This window comes from Phaseolus vulgaris, chromosome 3 (genome assembly GCF_000499845.2).
Source record: "Phaseolus vulgaris cultivar G19833 chromosome 3, P. vulgaris v2.0, whole genome shotgun sequence".
Classification (NCBI taxonomy): Eukaryota; Viridiplantae; Streptophyta; class Magnoliopsida; order Fabales; family Fabaceae; genus Phaseolus; species Phaseolus vulgaris.
The window spans coordinates 8,142,617-8,159,952 of record NC_023757.2 but is presented as its reverse complement, the minus strand read 5'-3'; the positions used below and the strand labels follow the sequence as shown (position 1 = coordinate 8,159,952).

The following is a 17,336-nucleotide window of genomic DNA, read 5'->3' as shown; positions in this document are numbered from 1 at the left end:
CTAAATATGAGAAAAAAAAATGATAAAACGGTATTTTCACATTTAGTATGGGGTGGCACAAGAAGGTATGGAGGTGTAGAAAGAAAGAGTCTTCTTTAAGGGCTGGATATAGACTGTTTTTTCCTGCACCCTCATGTGTTCTTCTGCCACTCCATACAAAATATGAAAATACCTTTTCATCCTTCTTGTGTCACTCTCATATTTCGGATTAAATAATCCAGAAGTTAATCTTGAATTTGGAAATAGCTTACGGATTATGTAATATGGAATATATTTTTAAAAATGGTATTTCGGATATATAATCCATAAGTCTAGATTTGAGGGTAGTTTCTAGAATATGTAATCTGGACACGCATTTGAAAAAAGACTTCCGATTACATAATCCAGAAGTTAATTTAAACTTTCGGATTATGTAATCCAGAAACTAATCATACATCTAAAAAAGAGCTTCTGGATTACATAATCCAGAAGCTAATTATGAATTTAAAAAAAGACTTATGGATTACGTAATACGAAATATTACATAGGGATATTTTTGAAATATAAAAAATTTATAGAGATGAGAGAAGAACATATGGAGGTGCAGGAAGAAATAGTCCTGGATATATACATAGATTTTAAAGCAAGGGAAAATGGCTTTTGTTTTCTTCCTTCTACCCCTATGCTTTTGATTTATGCACTTTCATATTTTAAAATTTCAAAAAAAAAATTCTTTCCTTTTTTTAATATGTTCAAATTAGTGAAATATAATTTGGATTATAAATTCTATTTTTTTTTTAAATTTCTTATCCTAAATTACGTAAATGGTGTTTATTTTACGTCATTTTATAATATTAATTTTGAAATACTTTTTACTACTATTTCGTAATGGTTATTATATAAGGGTTAGTCATGTTTTGCAATGTGTTTTACAAAATTTTAAATTATTCATTTTGGAACACTCTTAGCCTCTTTTATTTGTTATTCGAAATGTATGATTCAAAAGCTTTTAATAGATTCTAAATATATATTTTTGGATTGTCTAACAAATATATATTTATAAACAGTAAAAACAATTACACAATGTATGAAAGAAATCTTTAAAAAATACATAAACCAATAAATTGTATTTCTCAAAATTTAAATATTAGAATATATATACTCACATAACTACCATTACTAAGAGATTTAGATTAATCTATTATACACTCTTCATCTTAAAGTTTATTCTTTCACTTTCTTTCACTCTGCAGAAAACATGATCTAAACAAAAGAGAAACAAAAAATGGAAGAAAAATCTAGCAATGACAAGACAAGATTAAGAAAACTAGAGAACTAGACTCCAAAGCATAATATAAAAAATGAATTTTATTTTTGTAAAACAAAAACATCTTCTTTGTTTTAAAATATGTTGGAATTATATTTTTTTCAATTTTTCTCAAATATTCAAAAAGAATATTTTCAAAATATTCTTTTGAATTTTCTAATAAATTATTCTAAAGAAATATTCTTTTTAGAAAGTTCTAGAAAATTTTAGTATATTTTAAAACAAAATGGTTCCACTATATATGGACACTTGATTCCCTGATATGTTTCATGTAGTTGTGTGTCATGGAAGATATGTTTCATGTAGTCGCATGCCATGGAAGATATCCAAATTTGTTGTTTGAATATGAAGGAGGATTGTATCATCGCAGGTACAACCTTCCACCTATTGATGATAATATGGATTGGATTACTCGTCACCTAAGTCAAATGAAGGCATGAGTGAGCATGCATAAGACATTGTTGACCACGTAGAAGTTGTTAAAAAAATAAACTAAGTTCAAGGGGTGACCAAACTTTTACAGAAACTTTGAAATATTTAAAAATAATACTCAAATTTCTTTGAATAAATTAAATCAAAAAAATAACTTGATTTTGTATCTTTGAGATGTTATATTCAATATTTTTTATGATAGAAAACACTCTTATTCTACCAGTGATCTCTATAATTTCTTCATTGAATGGATGATGAAGGAGATTTGAATAGGGAAAGCATTAAAGAAACTTAAGAGGAGTTTCCATAGATTGAAGTGGAGTTAGGAATTTGTGAGAGTGAGAGGTGATGTCAACACACTAGGAAAGAGTATAAGCGAAGTCTTGAAGGAGACTAACGTAGGGAGAACTTAGGAACAAGTAGAATGGAAAAAAATGGTAACATTTTATTACTAATTCCAAGTTAAAAACTACAAGAGAGTTGTACTCCTATTTATAGAGGACTTGGATGTCTAAAAGGAATTTTAACATAAAGGCTCTCCATTGGCAAGGTGACAAGTGGCATCACATGTTCTATGCTCATTATCGTCTCAAATGAGAAGGTGACAAGTGTCTTCCTCTCATTTGAGAAATTCCTCTCAAAAATAGAGGTTGACAAATGTCACCTCTTAATTGGTGAAGATCCTCTCCAATGAAAAAGAGTCATGTGGACGTTCATGTCACGCCCATGTTTCCCATGCCACGCCCATGCTTCCCATGCCACGCCTATGCTTCCCATGCTAAGTAGTGAGTCACTTTACAATACATACCCACTCTATTACTATCCACACCCACTATTCTATTAGCCTAAATACAAGGCCCAAAATTAAATCAAGGCCCAAATTAAATGCTACACTAATTTTTACAATTATTCAAACTAAGTCTAACCTTAAAAGTGACTTGGTCTTGCTAAAGCCAACTGAGTTCTAGTGTTCTTGTAGTATTCTGACTAAGGCTCTAGTACTCTTTCATGGTGTGGAGGTCTTCTCTGATGTGCTTTGTATATTCCTTTCTCTTAGAACTATCCTATTTATTGGACCTAAAAAAGATAGCCAAAATCTCAATTAGGTCCTCTTACATTAATAAGTCTATTAACAAAGCTCTAAGTATTTATCCTCCTTATTCTGTGGATGTTGTGGTTAGACGGTTTCCATCACTTTATATTTAAGATAAATTAGCATAGTCGAAAATGAGAGATAAAGAGAAAGAAGAAAATAAAAAATATTTATATTGCTCCACCTTCATAAAAATGTTACATTCAATTATTTAATCACCTCGATTAAGATGATCCACTAACTTTGGATTTTGCAAGCACTCTACGAGAAAAATAAGAAATACACAACATTGCATAAGATCTTGAACTATACAAGATCTTTTACACCAACTTGTGAAATCAGTATTCAAACTTATTTGCAATCAATGAAAGTTAACAATAACAATAAAGTAAAGGGGGATTTGTGATTGTTCAGAAGGAAAATATAATAGAATTGTAAGATGAATGAAACATAGGTGACTCTTGCATCTATTGATGTATTCAATACCCCCTTGTATCCATGTGTCTACATAAAAGATGTTTCTCTTTTACCTCTTGAATCATGTGCACAAGAGATTAATTAAAACAATGTGAACTAACTAAGAAATCCAAATTAGAGAAAAGAATTGAGCCCTCAACATGCTTTCAAGAACAACCTTTTACAAAAACCAGATTTGAAAAAGATTAAAAGGTTAAAACAAAATGCTATAGAGAATTAAAAAATGAAACTTTTATTGATCAAAACCTCATAACTCAATGGGGGAATTATAAGGGAATCAACCCAGCATGTTTAGCCTTCCATGCGGAACATGAAAGCAAAAGAAAAAATAAAATTAGGTCTAAGAATGTTATTTGACTATGAAAACTCAACACAAATGTGATGAAACACACTGAAACGTGATCCCTGTTCTTCATCAAAAGTTACTTTTATAATTTTTTTTTCTTTGCACAAAATCAAAATCAAAATCGGCCTCAAGATATTGTTTTACAATTATCAAATGTTTCCTTTATTTGTTTTTAATTATAAAGTAAATATCTTCTTTCTAAATTAGTTTCAGATCTTGTTCTCGTTTCTCTTCCAAAAACTTTTGTATCCAAACTCCTTTCATATTTTCACATTGATTATAATTTAACTCAACACTGTTGAGAGATATTTGAAGAATATTTACTTGAACAATAGCTTCGAAGGAAATTTGCTCTATTAGTGCATTTAACAGGGGATTTATAATTTCGAAAATTCGAGAGAATATCCCTGTATTTGGTTCTAATTTTTTTTTTGAGATATTGCATATTTAATTTTCTAATTATTTAACTTATATTTTCGCAAAACTACTATTTTATAAATCCTGACAAAAAAAAGAACATATTGATTTAAAGAAAAACAGATTTATTTCTTTGTTCCAGGAAGCAATTTCAGAAATATAACAGACTGGTTTTAGAATCAATAGATTTTATTTCTGACTTATTAATTCTGATCTTTATACAATGAACTATTATGAATAAAAACAAGGATAAATGTTTTGAACACAATGAGATATCAAAGGTTCACTTTTAGTTTGATAAACAAGATCTTGAAATTAAAACCAAATAAGTTCTTTAAGATCTTATTTAAACCAAAAGCATCAAGAAATAGTTCTTTAATCTTTGATGACAATCTGGTTACTTGATTTTTAATATGAAAGGTTCAAAAATCAACATAGTTTGCAGTTTAAAAAAAAAAACTGATTAAGTATTTAGAAACTTAAAAACAGAATACAACAAAAGTAGTTATGCAACAAAAAACAACAGATTTATTCCCAAAACAACAGATTCAATTTATATCAGTTTTCCATATTTTAAGAACAATGATGAAGATAGAAAAATACACAAGAATTTATATTGGTTCACTCAATCATTGAGCTACATCCAGTCCCATCTTACACTAAGATGGATTCCACTAAAAACAACACAATCTTTACAAAGATTACAAACAAGTCAGTTCTTGAACCCTACAAAGACTAAGAAAACAAGTTGAAAAACCCTATTTCAGGACTCTCTACTTCAAGAAACACTATCAAGAAGCATACACAAATACACCTTTACAAAAAGAAAGTTTAGGAAGGAAAACACCTGGATAGCAGATACAAGAGTTCAAACCAGAACCCTCACAGTTGCAGCTCTTGATAAAACCTTGAATCTGAAGCCAAAGGCACCAGCACAAGAGTACTTGAAGTTTTTAAGAAAAACTTTCAAAAACTAAAACTCACTTCAAAATCTCAATGAAAGCACCTGAAAACTGTATGCAAATCGTGATTGCAAGGGATGATTTGACCTGAAATCAACCCTCATTTTTATAGGATCAAAGGCTATTAGCCTATCTTTTGTATACGGGTCGGAGCATCCCTTAAATACTTCTTTTACTTTAATTCATTCATTATAAAAAAAATTACATCAAAACTTGAAAACATATAACTCTACAACAATTAAAATGACAAGAATCCTACCAAACAAGAAGAACATGAAGAACAACCCATGACAAATCAAGAAAGATAAAAAAACAATGAAAATAATCTGTGGAAATTGAAAATAAATTATGGAAACTCAAAATAAACGGTGGAAACACAAATAAACGCTGGAAAATTACAAAAAAAATGAAGAACATGACAAGACTGGATGTGAAGCCTAACTATGATCCACTTGATCAATTGTCCTTGAGTGTAGGAAAATTTAATGGAAGGCAATGGAAGACTTGTTGAAATCAAATGGAAGAAAGCACCAAATGGCCATGGAGGAAAAGTGGTTTGGATGCGAGTTCTTGGGTGCAAGGACTAAGAAAGAGATTAGGCCAACTTCCTTGAGTTTCTAAAATACAAAAAAGCATCATAGAAGAGAGACTTGGATAAATGTGCTGAGAAATTCACAAACACAAATTCATATATCATTCAAGTCTAAGAAATTAAAAGAGAAAAACTTTTTATTTATAGACTAAGGAGGCTCTTAGAAATGACTATCCAAGTTCTACAAAACTCTTCATTCATAAGATGACATGTGGCACATAGTACTCTCCAATGATGAGTTGTCATGTGTCAATCCATGGCTTAGAAAACTCTCCATTAGGCTTCGTTTGGATCCAGGGGTGCCACTGTTGGCGACGACGGAAGTCACAACAGCACCCCGTTTGGATCCATGCATGCTTGCGGGTGAGTGTGGAAGGAAGGATCAATTTGAGTGAATTGTTTATCTGCGCAAAGATGAAGAGAAAGTTGCACTGTAGAGTGGGAGTGCCAAGTCATCTGAAGCAAGTTACAAAGTTACCCTTGCTTTTGCTGGAATCAAGAGAAACATTGCCCCCTGCGCCCCCTGCATGCATGCCACATGAAGCCATGAGATTCCTGACTTGGCTCAGGAATCGTTTGACTCTGTGAATATGTGAAAGGAGAGTGAATGCAGTGGGTGAGTGGGTAAGGTAGGTGGGCGTGAAGCTGGCTATATAACAGCATGAAGTTCCTTCCTCCATTCACAGAAAACCAAAGAAACCGAGCCATCAGAGAGTGCATTGTAGTGTGGTTGGAGAGATTCCTATAAGCCATCTTCGTTTCTGTTAGGATACCTTGTTCATCTCACGTCCTGGGTTGTTCTTGTGATTCATCTGGGTTTGTCTGAGGTGAGAGCTTTTTCTCTGTAATGGTGCATAATCGATTATGCCTCAATTAGAACCAGTCAGATAATCGATTATGGGGCAGATAATCGATTTTTCAAAGAACATAATCGATTATCTGTAAAAATTTACAGGCATAATCGATTATCTGGAGTGTTGAAAAAGGGCCATAATCGATTATTGTGTGTCATAATCGATTATGTTGTATTTTTGCCTACCAACATAATCGATTATCCCAGGATAATTGATTATCCTCTGTGTATAACTGAGAGCATAATCGATTATGTTCTATATTTTTTTGGAATTCTATGTTTCTTAATTTTTTTTATGTGATTTCAGGCAGTGTTCTTCATCCTAAGTCATCCTATTGTGCTGCTGTTGTTGCTTATCTTCAGGTTTTTAATTTTTTTTATGAAGTTATTTTTTTTATTTTTGTTTTATATTTATGATTGGATGATTATGGTTTTGTAATATAATTTGTTTAGAATTTATTTTAGTTAATTATGTTAAGGAGTTAGTAAATTAATGTTGGTTGTAATATAATTTGTTTAGACTTTAGTTTAGTTAATTATGTTAAGGAGTTAGTAAATTAATGTTATTATTTGATTTATTGTTTTAATTTTTGTAGATAGTTATAATTTTTGTAAGATTTTAAAAAAATATTTATTTGTATGAAATGAATGATTTTCAGAATGGAAACAAAAATTTTTAAAGTTTAGGTGATTAAAGAGAAGTGAATTTTTAAATTTTTGTATGAAATGTACAAAGTTATTATTTATTTAAAAATGAATTGTTTATAAAAAAGATTTACAAAATTTATTTTAGACAGAATAAAATTCAAAATGAATTGTTTATGAAACAGATTTAAAAAAATTTATTTTGACAGAATGGAATTCAAAATTTTAAAAATATTTTGATAGGGTTTTCATTTCTGTAGATTAAACATAATTTATTAATGTTATAATAAAAAACATTATAAAAATGTTGTATTAATTAAAAATAACAGTAAAAGTTTAAAGTAGAAATATCATTTTGAGTTAGAATTCAATGTTAAAAAAAAATGTTATAGTAATTTAAAAAGTCAGAAAAAGTTTATTTTAGGATTGATAATAAATTATTACAAAGATAAATAAGTTTACAGAATCCAAATAAAAATTAATAATCTGTAGTTAATATTATTTTAGATTGTACATAAATTATTACAAACATAAAAAATAAATGTATTTAAAATGAGTATTTTTAGAAGTAGAAATAAAAATTTTAGGTTTTATTTTTATTTTATTTGTTTATATTTATTTGTTGTTTGATTAAATTATGTTATTGAATGATATAGTAATTTTGATTAATTTTTTTATTAAAATTAATTAAAAGTACGTTTTAGGGTAACTGTATTGGTGTACTTTTACACCGATACGGTAACTGCGTTCGGTATGATATTATGTTAACTTCTGTTTAGTTATTTATTGTTGTAATTGCATTATAGATGGCATCATCATCCCACAAACGTAACAGAACTCATAAGGATAAATAAATCTATGTTGACGTTCCTCCTCCACCAACGAGGATTCCAGAAGTTCTTGATTATTCAAGATACTTCAGTACCAGGCGTCAAATGGTGGTTTTTGAAAAGAACTTTCACGCAAGAGCAGTATTACCACCAAAAGTGATGCATACTCCATTTTTTGCTGGTCCAGGATTTGAATTCCAAAATCTTCTGAATTGGCAAGGTTTACAACCTTTCCTTGGAATTAATCTTCCGTATTATGAGGATTTGGTAAGGGTTTTTTTATACAAATGCAAAATTCACACCTGCTGGTCACCTTGTCATTGAGATTTGCGGAAAAATGATACACATTAAAGAAATAGATTGGATGATCATTGCTCATCTACAGTATGACGGTCTTAAGTTAACCCCTGGGACGATACCTGAGGAACTGAATTTTGATCGAGGTCTAGCATTATCGTCCATGATTCGTGAAGATGTTGAAGGTCAAAATCTGAAAAATGTCGGTAGTCTGAAAATGAATGACCGACTTTTGCATTACACATGGGTGCATATCTTGTGCCCTCGAGGAAGCAACTATGCACAACTGCTGAATGAAGATATTTTCTTGATGTGGTTAATCAAGAATAATGTACGCATTAATTGGCCTCATTACATAATGCAACAGATCATCAAATGCCGGGATAACAAGATGTCTCTCCCATATGCAAATTTGATAACGAGGATCTTGCAGGTGTATGACTTTGACTTGTCCAATGAACAAGCAATAATGCTAGGCTGGAATCATTACTTTGGCAAAAAAAGTATGACAAAATTAAATATATTCCAGGTCAATGGCATATGGCAACTTGGTAGACCCCAACATGCAAACGAAGAAGACGATGAGGATGAATTGCCACCACAAGATGTTGAAGGTGGTCAACCTGAAGAGGAAAACCTCACTCAAAGGGAATTGTTAAATCAAATTTTGTCCGGCATAGAAAAAATGAATACCGAATGGACAGAATGGAGATTACTCTGGCTGACATTCGACGTCATCAAGGCCATTGAGTGTGTTATTATTATGTTATTGTCATTCTAATTAACATTATTATGTTCTTCATGTAATGACTTTATATTATATATTTTGCCACCTACTTAATATTCATGTTATATTCTAAATTTCTATTTTCTTTTTAAAATATATTCATTTTGCTATTCATAATAATGGAAATTATTATTAAAATTAATTTTATATATATATATTTGTATATATATAACATAACATAATTTATAAAATCATTTATAATATTAAAATAATGTAAATAAATTAACTTAAATAAAAAATAATTCTTAAGTAATAAAATGTTAAATAATATAATTATACTTTAATTTTAAATTATAATTAACTAAAATATGAAATAGGATTGATCATTATTTATTCTTTTTTTATATACAAGGGTAAAATTGTAATCTCACAAACTTTACTATTCAAAATAATTTATAATATTCTTACAGCTATCACATCACTCACAATTTCCAATAAACTTTCCTCACACATCCACTCTAACATACCTCAATCCAAACAACCTCAACTTTCTTCACACTTCCACTCCCACTCACCCTCAACTTTCCACTCCCCCACACCCTCTAATCCAAACACACCCTTAGTGACAAGACAAGTGGCACACAAGGAGATTAAAGAGGCATTTGAAGTGGCACCATGTGGTTGCCTTCTTCTTGGTCTCTCAAGACCCAAAGGAAGTTTCTTCCTGCACCCCCACATTTTTCTTCCTGCACCCCCACACTCTTGTGCAAAGACAAAATTACCCTTTTTAATTTTTAAAATTCCAAAATTACCCTTAATCTAATAAAACCCTAAAAACTGGAAATGGTTGCCATTTGTGCGTGGAGGCAGCGTCTTCTTTGATAGCAGCGACGCAACACACATTGAATCTCCTTCCAAGTCTCATCCATCTCTCTTGTGATTTCCAAATCTCATTCATAAAGGTAAGTAACGTTTCATTCATGTGTTTCAGACTTTGAGATCCGTTTTTTTCATGGATTGTTGTTTCCGTAACTGTTATTTCACATTCCAAATCACAGAATCCGGTAGATTTTCGAATTTGGGGATCCGATACTTTCCTGGATTTGTGGATTCGGTACTTTCCTGGATGTGAGGATCCGTCACCTTTCCGGATTTTTTGATCCGGTAGTAGTCAGGATTTGTTGATCCGGTAGTATTCCGGATTTAGGAATCCGATAGTGTTTATACTTTTATGTAGCAAAAGCTTTAATTCGTAGATGGGTATTGAAGTAGGAAAACCATTAGACCTTTGTCTACTATTCCTCTATTTTTTTTTGCTTCGTTTTTTTTGCTTGGAACTTCTCCTTTACCTTTAAAAATAGCTAAGCATTTTCGGCAGCCAAGGAAAGGTTCATCAAATGTTCATGTATACTTTATAAAAGATTAGAATTAGATGACATGTACACTGTTAGTGCAGGGTACCACATGCAAATTTCTGCAGGTTTATCAATATAAGCTGAATCTAACTTGAATGGTGTAATTGAACAGAAATGGTGAAGACTAGGGGAGGAGGTTCACAAGGTGATCGTCTACGTCCCACAGCCTCTGTTAGAAGAAGAAGAAGACATGTTAGATGAAGAACATGTTGAACATGAAGATGCAGAAGATGTTGATGTTGAGCTTGAAGAAGCTGAACCCCAAATGGAGGTGGAGGATAAAGACGCACCTGAAATAGAAGGTGAAGGTTATCCTGGAGGTCCACGGGATGGGACACTATTGACAGGTTATGAAGACCATGTGGCCATGCAATTATGGAATGGTGTGGTAAGTAAATATGTTGTAATATGATACTTGTTCATTGTTAATTTGATATGACTTTCGTTCATTAAATTGTATATGATTTTGGTTGGTTAAATTAGGATCGAGGAGAGTTAAAATTGGTGTCTCATGGCCGAAAAATGAGTAAGATAGGTGCTCCTCATCCTCGGATACTACCTGCAGTGGAGTTGTCAGGTTTAGCTGCACTTGTTAGGGCAAGCTATGACACGATAGACAAAGGACTGTTGTGTGCCTTTGTAGAAAGGTGGCACCCAGAGACAAATTCATTTCATCTGCCTGTAGGTGAGTTGACCATCACATTGGATGATGTGTCGAATTTGTTGCACCTCCCAATTATGGGGCAATTCTACACGTATCTGAGCTTGGATACAGCTACGATGACCAATTTGTTTGTTGATTCACTTCGTATAGATCGGGGAGTAGCAACTGCTGAGACTCGTCATTGTCGAGGTGGACATGTGCGTCTAAGCTGGTTGAGGGAGATGTATGAGGACGCATGTACCAGGAGACAATGGACTGTTGCTGGACATATTTGCTACACCTAGTAGGTTGCACCATCTTTGCAGATAAGACTGCTACGTCGGTTAGTGTATCCTACTTGGGATTATTTGTAGATTTAAGGCACACCGGAGGATACTCGTGGGCAGCAGCTACTTTGACCACATGTTTAAGCAGTTGGGAGATGGTTCCTATGCAAATACTAAACAGTTAGCTGGGTATGTCACGTTATTTTCATCATGGATATATGAGCACTTTCCGAGTATTGGACACCGACAGCTTCGGGATGACTATGTTGAGGATCAGCCACTGTGTATGAAATATGTGGTCGGGAGTAGGTTGTCCACACTTGCCTCAGTTCAGATGCAATTAGATAGCCTTTGTGTTGGTGTTGTTCAATGGATGCCCTATGAAGAGCATAGAGCGGTGCGTCCTTTTGAGTGGATTTCATTATTTTCAGGGTACATTCGGTTGAGCGGTTGTAGGCAAATGCATTTGCCTGAATGTATACTCAGACAGTTTGGATATATACAGTGTATCCCTAGTCACCCAACCACCGTTCATCATGGCGATCCATCCACATCTGATATCGACCATCGATGGTTAGATTATAATGCTAACCTCGTACAGGGTGTAGTATTAGCAACTGATGTTGGAACCTGTGTTCCTGCATATTTGGAGTGGTTCCGGTCTATATCACACCCATATATCATCCAGATGGCTGAGGATGATCGACCTCCGGTGATTACCCATTATGGACGACGTCATGGCGGGAAAGATACTATCTCTGAGCATCCCGCAGTGGTAAGAACTTATTACTTGCTTATTTAAATAATACATGCTCAATTACAATTAATGTAATTTGTTTATAATTGTAGGGTCTTTGTAGAAGAATAGCATCCACCTTGCAGTTGATTATAGGTGATGGTCATCTAACCGAGGATTCACTTGCATGGGAAGGGACACAGACAACCTTGATGCTAGCCCGATCAGCCACTGAGGACATGTTTGTGTATGTCCGCAGACGACGAAACGGACGATGATGATCATCATCATTTTAGTTGTTGTTATGTTTTGTAATTTCGTGAAGAAAGACTTAGTTTACAATTATTTCTGAATTTGATGAATGAACACTTTGGTTATGAAATTAGACAATTCTTCTTCCGCATTTATAATAGTCAGAATGTTAACATATTCATTTATCAATGCAATTACAACTATAAATGTCGTCTAATGGACATAATTTGTGTAAACATTTGCATCCGACTAGCATAATATGAACACCATGTTTTGGCAATTGGATAACAATGAGTAGACCATAAATATCTGTTGGTGGAATCGGGCAACCTTCTTGCAACTGAACCTGTTAAAAATTGTAAGCAATGTCATTAATTATGTTTTTCTATGATTCCTAAAATTCATTGATAATGAAGTTTAACAAACATGAACAAAATGATTTCCATGAACATGTCCAATACAGATGATGTGGTGATGATTAAAATCTGTTGGAGGTTGGGATCTTAATGGAAAAATAGTCAATGATTGTTTAAGAGATAAGCACACAACAATCACATTATATCGATTTGCAATAACGTATCCCATATCTGGTATTGTCATCCACTGATCTGTACTTATCTGCAAACAGAAGAAAATGTAACAAGTTAATCCACTCATACACCTTTTTACAATTAATAACATCATTTAGAATGAATACAATTACCATGTGGTCAACTAGAAGTGAATTTTTTCAAAAATTCAAATCGTTCATCCCCGCCAAACAAATCAATATATTCTTGACGCCATTGACAAAGTTCTTTATGCAAGTTCATGCGTACAATAACCCATGACTCCTCTCCCATACCCAATAATGCACCAACCGCACGATAGCCACAATGACCGTCAGCCTTAACATCAACAATATCAACAATGTAAGGATGAATTTCCACCGGAAATTGTTGTAGCATTGGTATTGATTTGGTCGGAGGAGTCTCTGAAATAAATCCCTTGCTACATTTCAAACTAGATGAACTATCATGTTGTGAAAGAATGGCATCAACATGTTCAAAGTAAGAAGGAATTCGCTTCATTGATCTACCAAAATTTACTCTGACGCCCTTTTAGTGCACCTTTTGTTTTGACTTTCTCCCTTGGTGGACATAAAGATGTGTTATCTGGATAGGCAATCTCACGTAATTTGGCTTTGATGTTAATCTTACCAGCCATGTCAACCTCCTTGAACCCATTCATGATGACAACCCACTCTTGTTGGATGGACAACTCTGTTGAAGTATCATCACTTGAAATATCTAAAAAGCTTAATCGTGTCCAAATGAGATGCACTGACTGCAATGGTATGCTACCCACACCAAAGGAAGCCAATTCACAAGCACAAGGAAGGCCATGAGTAGATCTAATGGTGCACCCACAACGAGATTTATCTAAACCAACATATTGAACTCGGTCACTCTCTTCTACAATATACTGCAAGGCATATTTCGATACGAAGCCAAGCAATTTCTTATATCTTGTTACATTGAAGACATGACTCACTACATGCAAAATCTTTTCAAATGAAGATTTAATTGCATTATGTTGCAAGATGATCATCTTATTAATGGATTCCCAACAAAAGCATAAGTCCCCCATTGACGTCTCAAGGATCCTCTTTAAACTCCAATGTGCAGCCTCAACCCTGTTACTTGTCGTGTTGCCTAAGTGCATGACTTTATCCGTCCAAGCCTTAACAAACTTTTCTTTATGTTGATGTAACCAAGTACTAATCACATATTCAGTAAATATAGACCATGGTGAACAAACAACATTAAATGCCTCAACACGATGTTCATAGGACTCTACATTTTCACAATCAACAATTGCTCCCCAAGATTCCATCACTTGATCCCATGCCTCTTTTGGATGAACAATCATTTTACATTTAGCTTTAACATTTTTATCAATGTGAAAACGACATAACAAATTAGTAGCTTCGGGAAACACAACATTTATTGCTTTCATTAGAGTAATATCTCTATCACTAACCACAACCTTCGGGTATGAATCAAATCTCAAAAACAAACCTTTCAGCTTTTCAAGGGCCCATACAAAGTTATGATGACGTTCTGATGCGAGTAACATAAATGCAGCACTGAAGGTCAATCCGTTGAGGTTACACCAACAACTTCAAACAAGGGCATCCTATACCTATTAGTTTTATAGGTACTGTCCATCATCAATACAATGTTAAAGGCATTCAATAGCTTCACTGAATCAGGGTGTGTCCAAAATAAATCTTGCACAACATTCGTCCCTTCTTCAAACCTAGACCAGTGGACATACATATCACACTCAAGTAACATCATCAATTGTTGCATTTCAGTTCTATCACCTCGTACTGATTTTTTGTACATATATCGTGCATTATAAACTTGCTTTATTGTGCTCACATTTTTCTCATTATGCTCTTTCTTTGTTAGCAAAATATTTCTAGGCTTCACCGAACTATCTGTCATGTCCATAAGCATTGACTTCTCACTACATGTGAACCTACCAGCATATGGATGACCAACCAATGTATTTGCCAACTCATGATTATGAGATCCACAAATTAATTTCAATATCCACCCTTCACCACTCTTTACTGGATACCCTCGTAATTTGAAAGGACAACCACATTTCCTAGTTCCACTCTCAATAACCTGTAAATCCTTCTTATATCGTCTGTATTGACCTCCTCTCTCACAACCTAATAACACAAATGTTTTCCTTCCTCGTTGCCAGTTGAAGTATCTGATCTCAATATCACAATACAAAAACCAATGTCAAACGCAACTTTTCTAACCCACTTTAGGAGCTCATCCCGAGTACGAAATAGCTACAAAAGTTATCATAACAACTTATTTACTAATTAACAAACAACTTAAACATACTTTACAAACTTAACTTTACCTCATCTGTAGTAAACGCATATGCACATTCATATCCCTTCGATTTAGATAATGACTTCTCAATATCATCATCATCCCACACATTCACACCATCATATAATTGTTGTTGAAATTCTTCACTACTGTCCATGCTTCTACAAATAAAAAAAATGAAACAAAATTATTGCATTCCAGATCCATGAATCCATAAGTTAAAAAAATCATTCCGGATCCAACAATCCATAATTCAAAAAGACTATTCCGGATTCAGGAATCCATAACACAAAAAAAAAAATTCTGGATTCATGAATCCAGAATGCACCATAACACAAAAAAACCATTCCGGATTCATGAATCCGGAATGCACCATAACACAAAATACAATTCCGGATTCATAAATCCATAATGCAAGTAACGCATTCCGGATTCATGAATCCATAACACAAAATACAGTACCGGATCAACCCATCCGTAATGAAATTTAAGCTTCCGGATTCAGAAATCTGGAGAACAACATATTATGGCATTTTACCTTCCGGAACACCCCCTCATCCAGAACACATAATTTAATTTATTCTGGATTCATGAATCTGGAATGTATTACCGGATCCCGATATCCGGTAATCCCGAAATTTCCATAACCACCGTGTTTCTTAAAAAAAACCTTAACTCTTACCTCTATAACCCAGACAACACTTCGACAACGTTGTCTACTCCTCCGCCTTGCTTCCAACAATTAAGAAGAACCTCTACAACAGTTGAAATCCAAGGATGAAGATGAGCAGTGACTGTGGAAGTGTTGAACGTTGCCCTTTTCAAATTTTTGCTCAAGGTTAATGTTGGAATATTTAAAATTATGGGGGTGCAGGAAGAAAAACGTGGGGGTGCAGGAAGAAGAAGCCAGACCCAAAATCCTACACTATCTTGGCCCATAATAGAAAGCCCAAAAGTACTAATCTATTATTTACAAAATTTATACAAGACTGAAGGGGATATTTTTACTATAATCTTCAAGTGATCCTTTGCTCTTAGTTGAGAGAAAATGTGGCTTTAGCAAGATGATCCTCAATCGTATATGCATATACATGGAAGTTCAAGATAAACTAGATGATTTGAACCGAATAAAAAGACAAACACAATTTCAAACGATAAACATTTAAGAAAATAAAGAAATATATGAACAACACGGAAAATAGAAACTTTTTTAAAAGAAGAAACTACTTGTTAAACCTAAGCTCTAATACCATATGATGGAAAAACACTTCCATGCGCATGTGTAGCTCTTCTTCTTCAATATTTTAATTTGAATTTCTTTTATGAATGATGAAGGATAGTGGAAACATATAAGAAATGTAGAGTCACAATTTGAAGAAGAGATGAAAATTATGAGTTTGATTCTAGGTGAGGTTAGGCCAACACACTAGTTTCTAGAGTGAGGTTGAACCAACATTATTAGGAAGAGTCTAGAAATTTGTCTAGTCTAGCAAGAAGACAACCATAGAGAGAACTTTGACAATTTTAGTTAAAAAAAATAATTAGTTTCTATATTGATTAATTTAGATATTATTTTATAAACTAAAAAACTATTGATTTTTAAAGTAGTTTCTATTATTTAAAGTAGATAAAACTATGGTAACTAATTATATGTTAATTTAAAAACTAGTTTATAATTTTTTATTAATAATAAAAATTAATTTAAATAACAATAATTTTTTAGTCTATAAAATAATATTTAATTTAATTAATATAGTAACTAATTATTTTATATATATATATATATAAAATAAATGGTAAGAGAATAACATTAAAAATAAACAACCAAAAGAGAGACGTATGTCATTTTGCATGCTCTCACCAAAAGACACTTGTTCAATTTTCCTCAACATCACTTTAGTAGATGCCCCTTTGGTGAATGTGTTTCATTTCATTGCAACTAATGCTGAGGACAATGAACGAAAGAAGCAGAGTGTTTAGAGTAATTAACTCCATAGAAATTAGAAATGATATTTGTAAATAGTTTTTTTGTTCATTATCATTGTATCCCTTATTATTCTAATCAGTTGCATTCATTTACTATTATTCAAATAAACAAGAATTGATAGGTATGTCTATTAGTTTTC

At 32.9% G+C, this 17,336-nt stretch overlaps 2 protein-coding genes and 1 pseudogene across 3 annotated transcripts; 2 read left to right on the top strand and 1 right to left on the bottom strand.

The window, feature by feature from the left end:
• Positions 1 to 9,839: 9,839 nt before the first annotated feature.
• Positions 9,840 to 11,340, top strand: LOC137805799 (protein MAIN-LIKE 2-like). 2 transcript variants are annotated; one of them, XM_068605722.1, is made up of 4 exons: positions 9,840 to 9,939; positions 10,505 to 10,780; positions 10,876 to 11,077; positions 11,207 to 11,340. In XM_068605722.1, exons 2-4 carry the CDS (start codon positions 10,583 to 10,585, stop codon positions 11,338 to 11,340), a joined length of 534 nt encoding a protein of 177 aa, XP_068461823.1. In that variant the 5' UTR covers positions 9,840 to 9,939; positions 10,505 to 10,582. The 2 variants fall into 2 exon arrangements, with proteins under 2 accessions (XP_068461823.1, XP_068461821.1); XM_068605720.1 differs by having other exon boundaries at positions 10,876 to 11,340.
• A 118-nt stretch (positions 11,341 to 11,458) lies between these two features.
• On the top strand, positions 11,459 to 12,469 carry LOC137805798 (protein MAIN-LIKE 1-like). The gene is made up of 2 exons (XM_068605719.1): positions 11,459 to 12,097; positions 12,172 to 12,469. Exons 1-2 carry the CDS (start codon positions 11,459 to 11,461, stop codon positions 12,334 to 12,336), a joined length of 804 nt encoding a protein of 267 aa, XP_068461820.1. The 3' UTR covers positions 12,337 to 12,469.
• A 28-nt stretch (positions 12,470 to 12,497) lies between these two features.
• On the bottom strand, positions 12,498 to 15,636 carry LOC137839053 (uncharacterized; annotated as a pseudogene).
• Between the last annotated feature and the right edge of the window lie 1,700 nt (positions 15,637 to 17,336).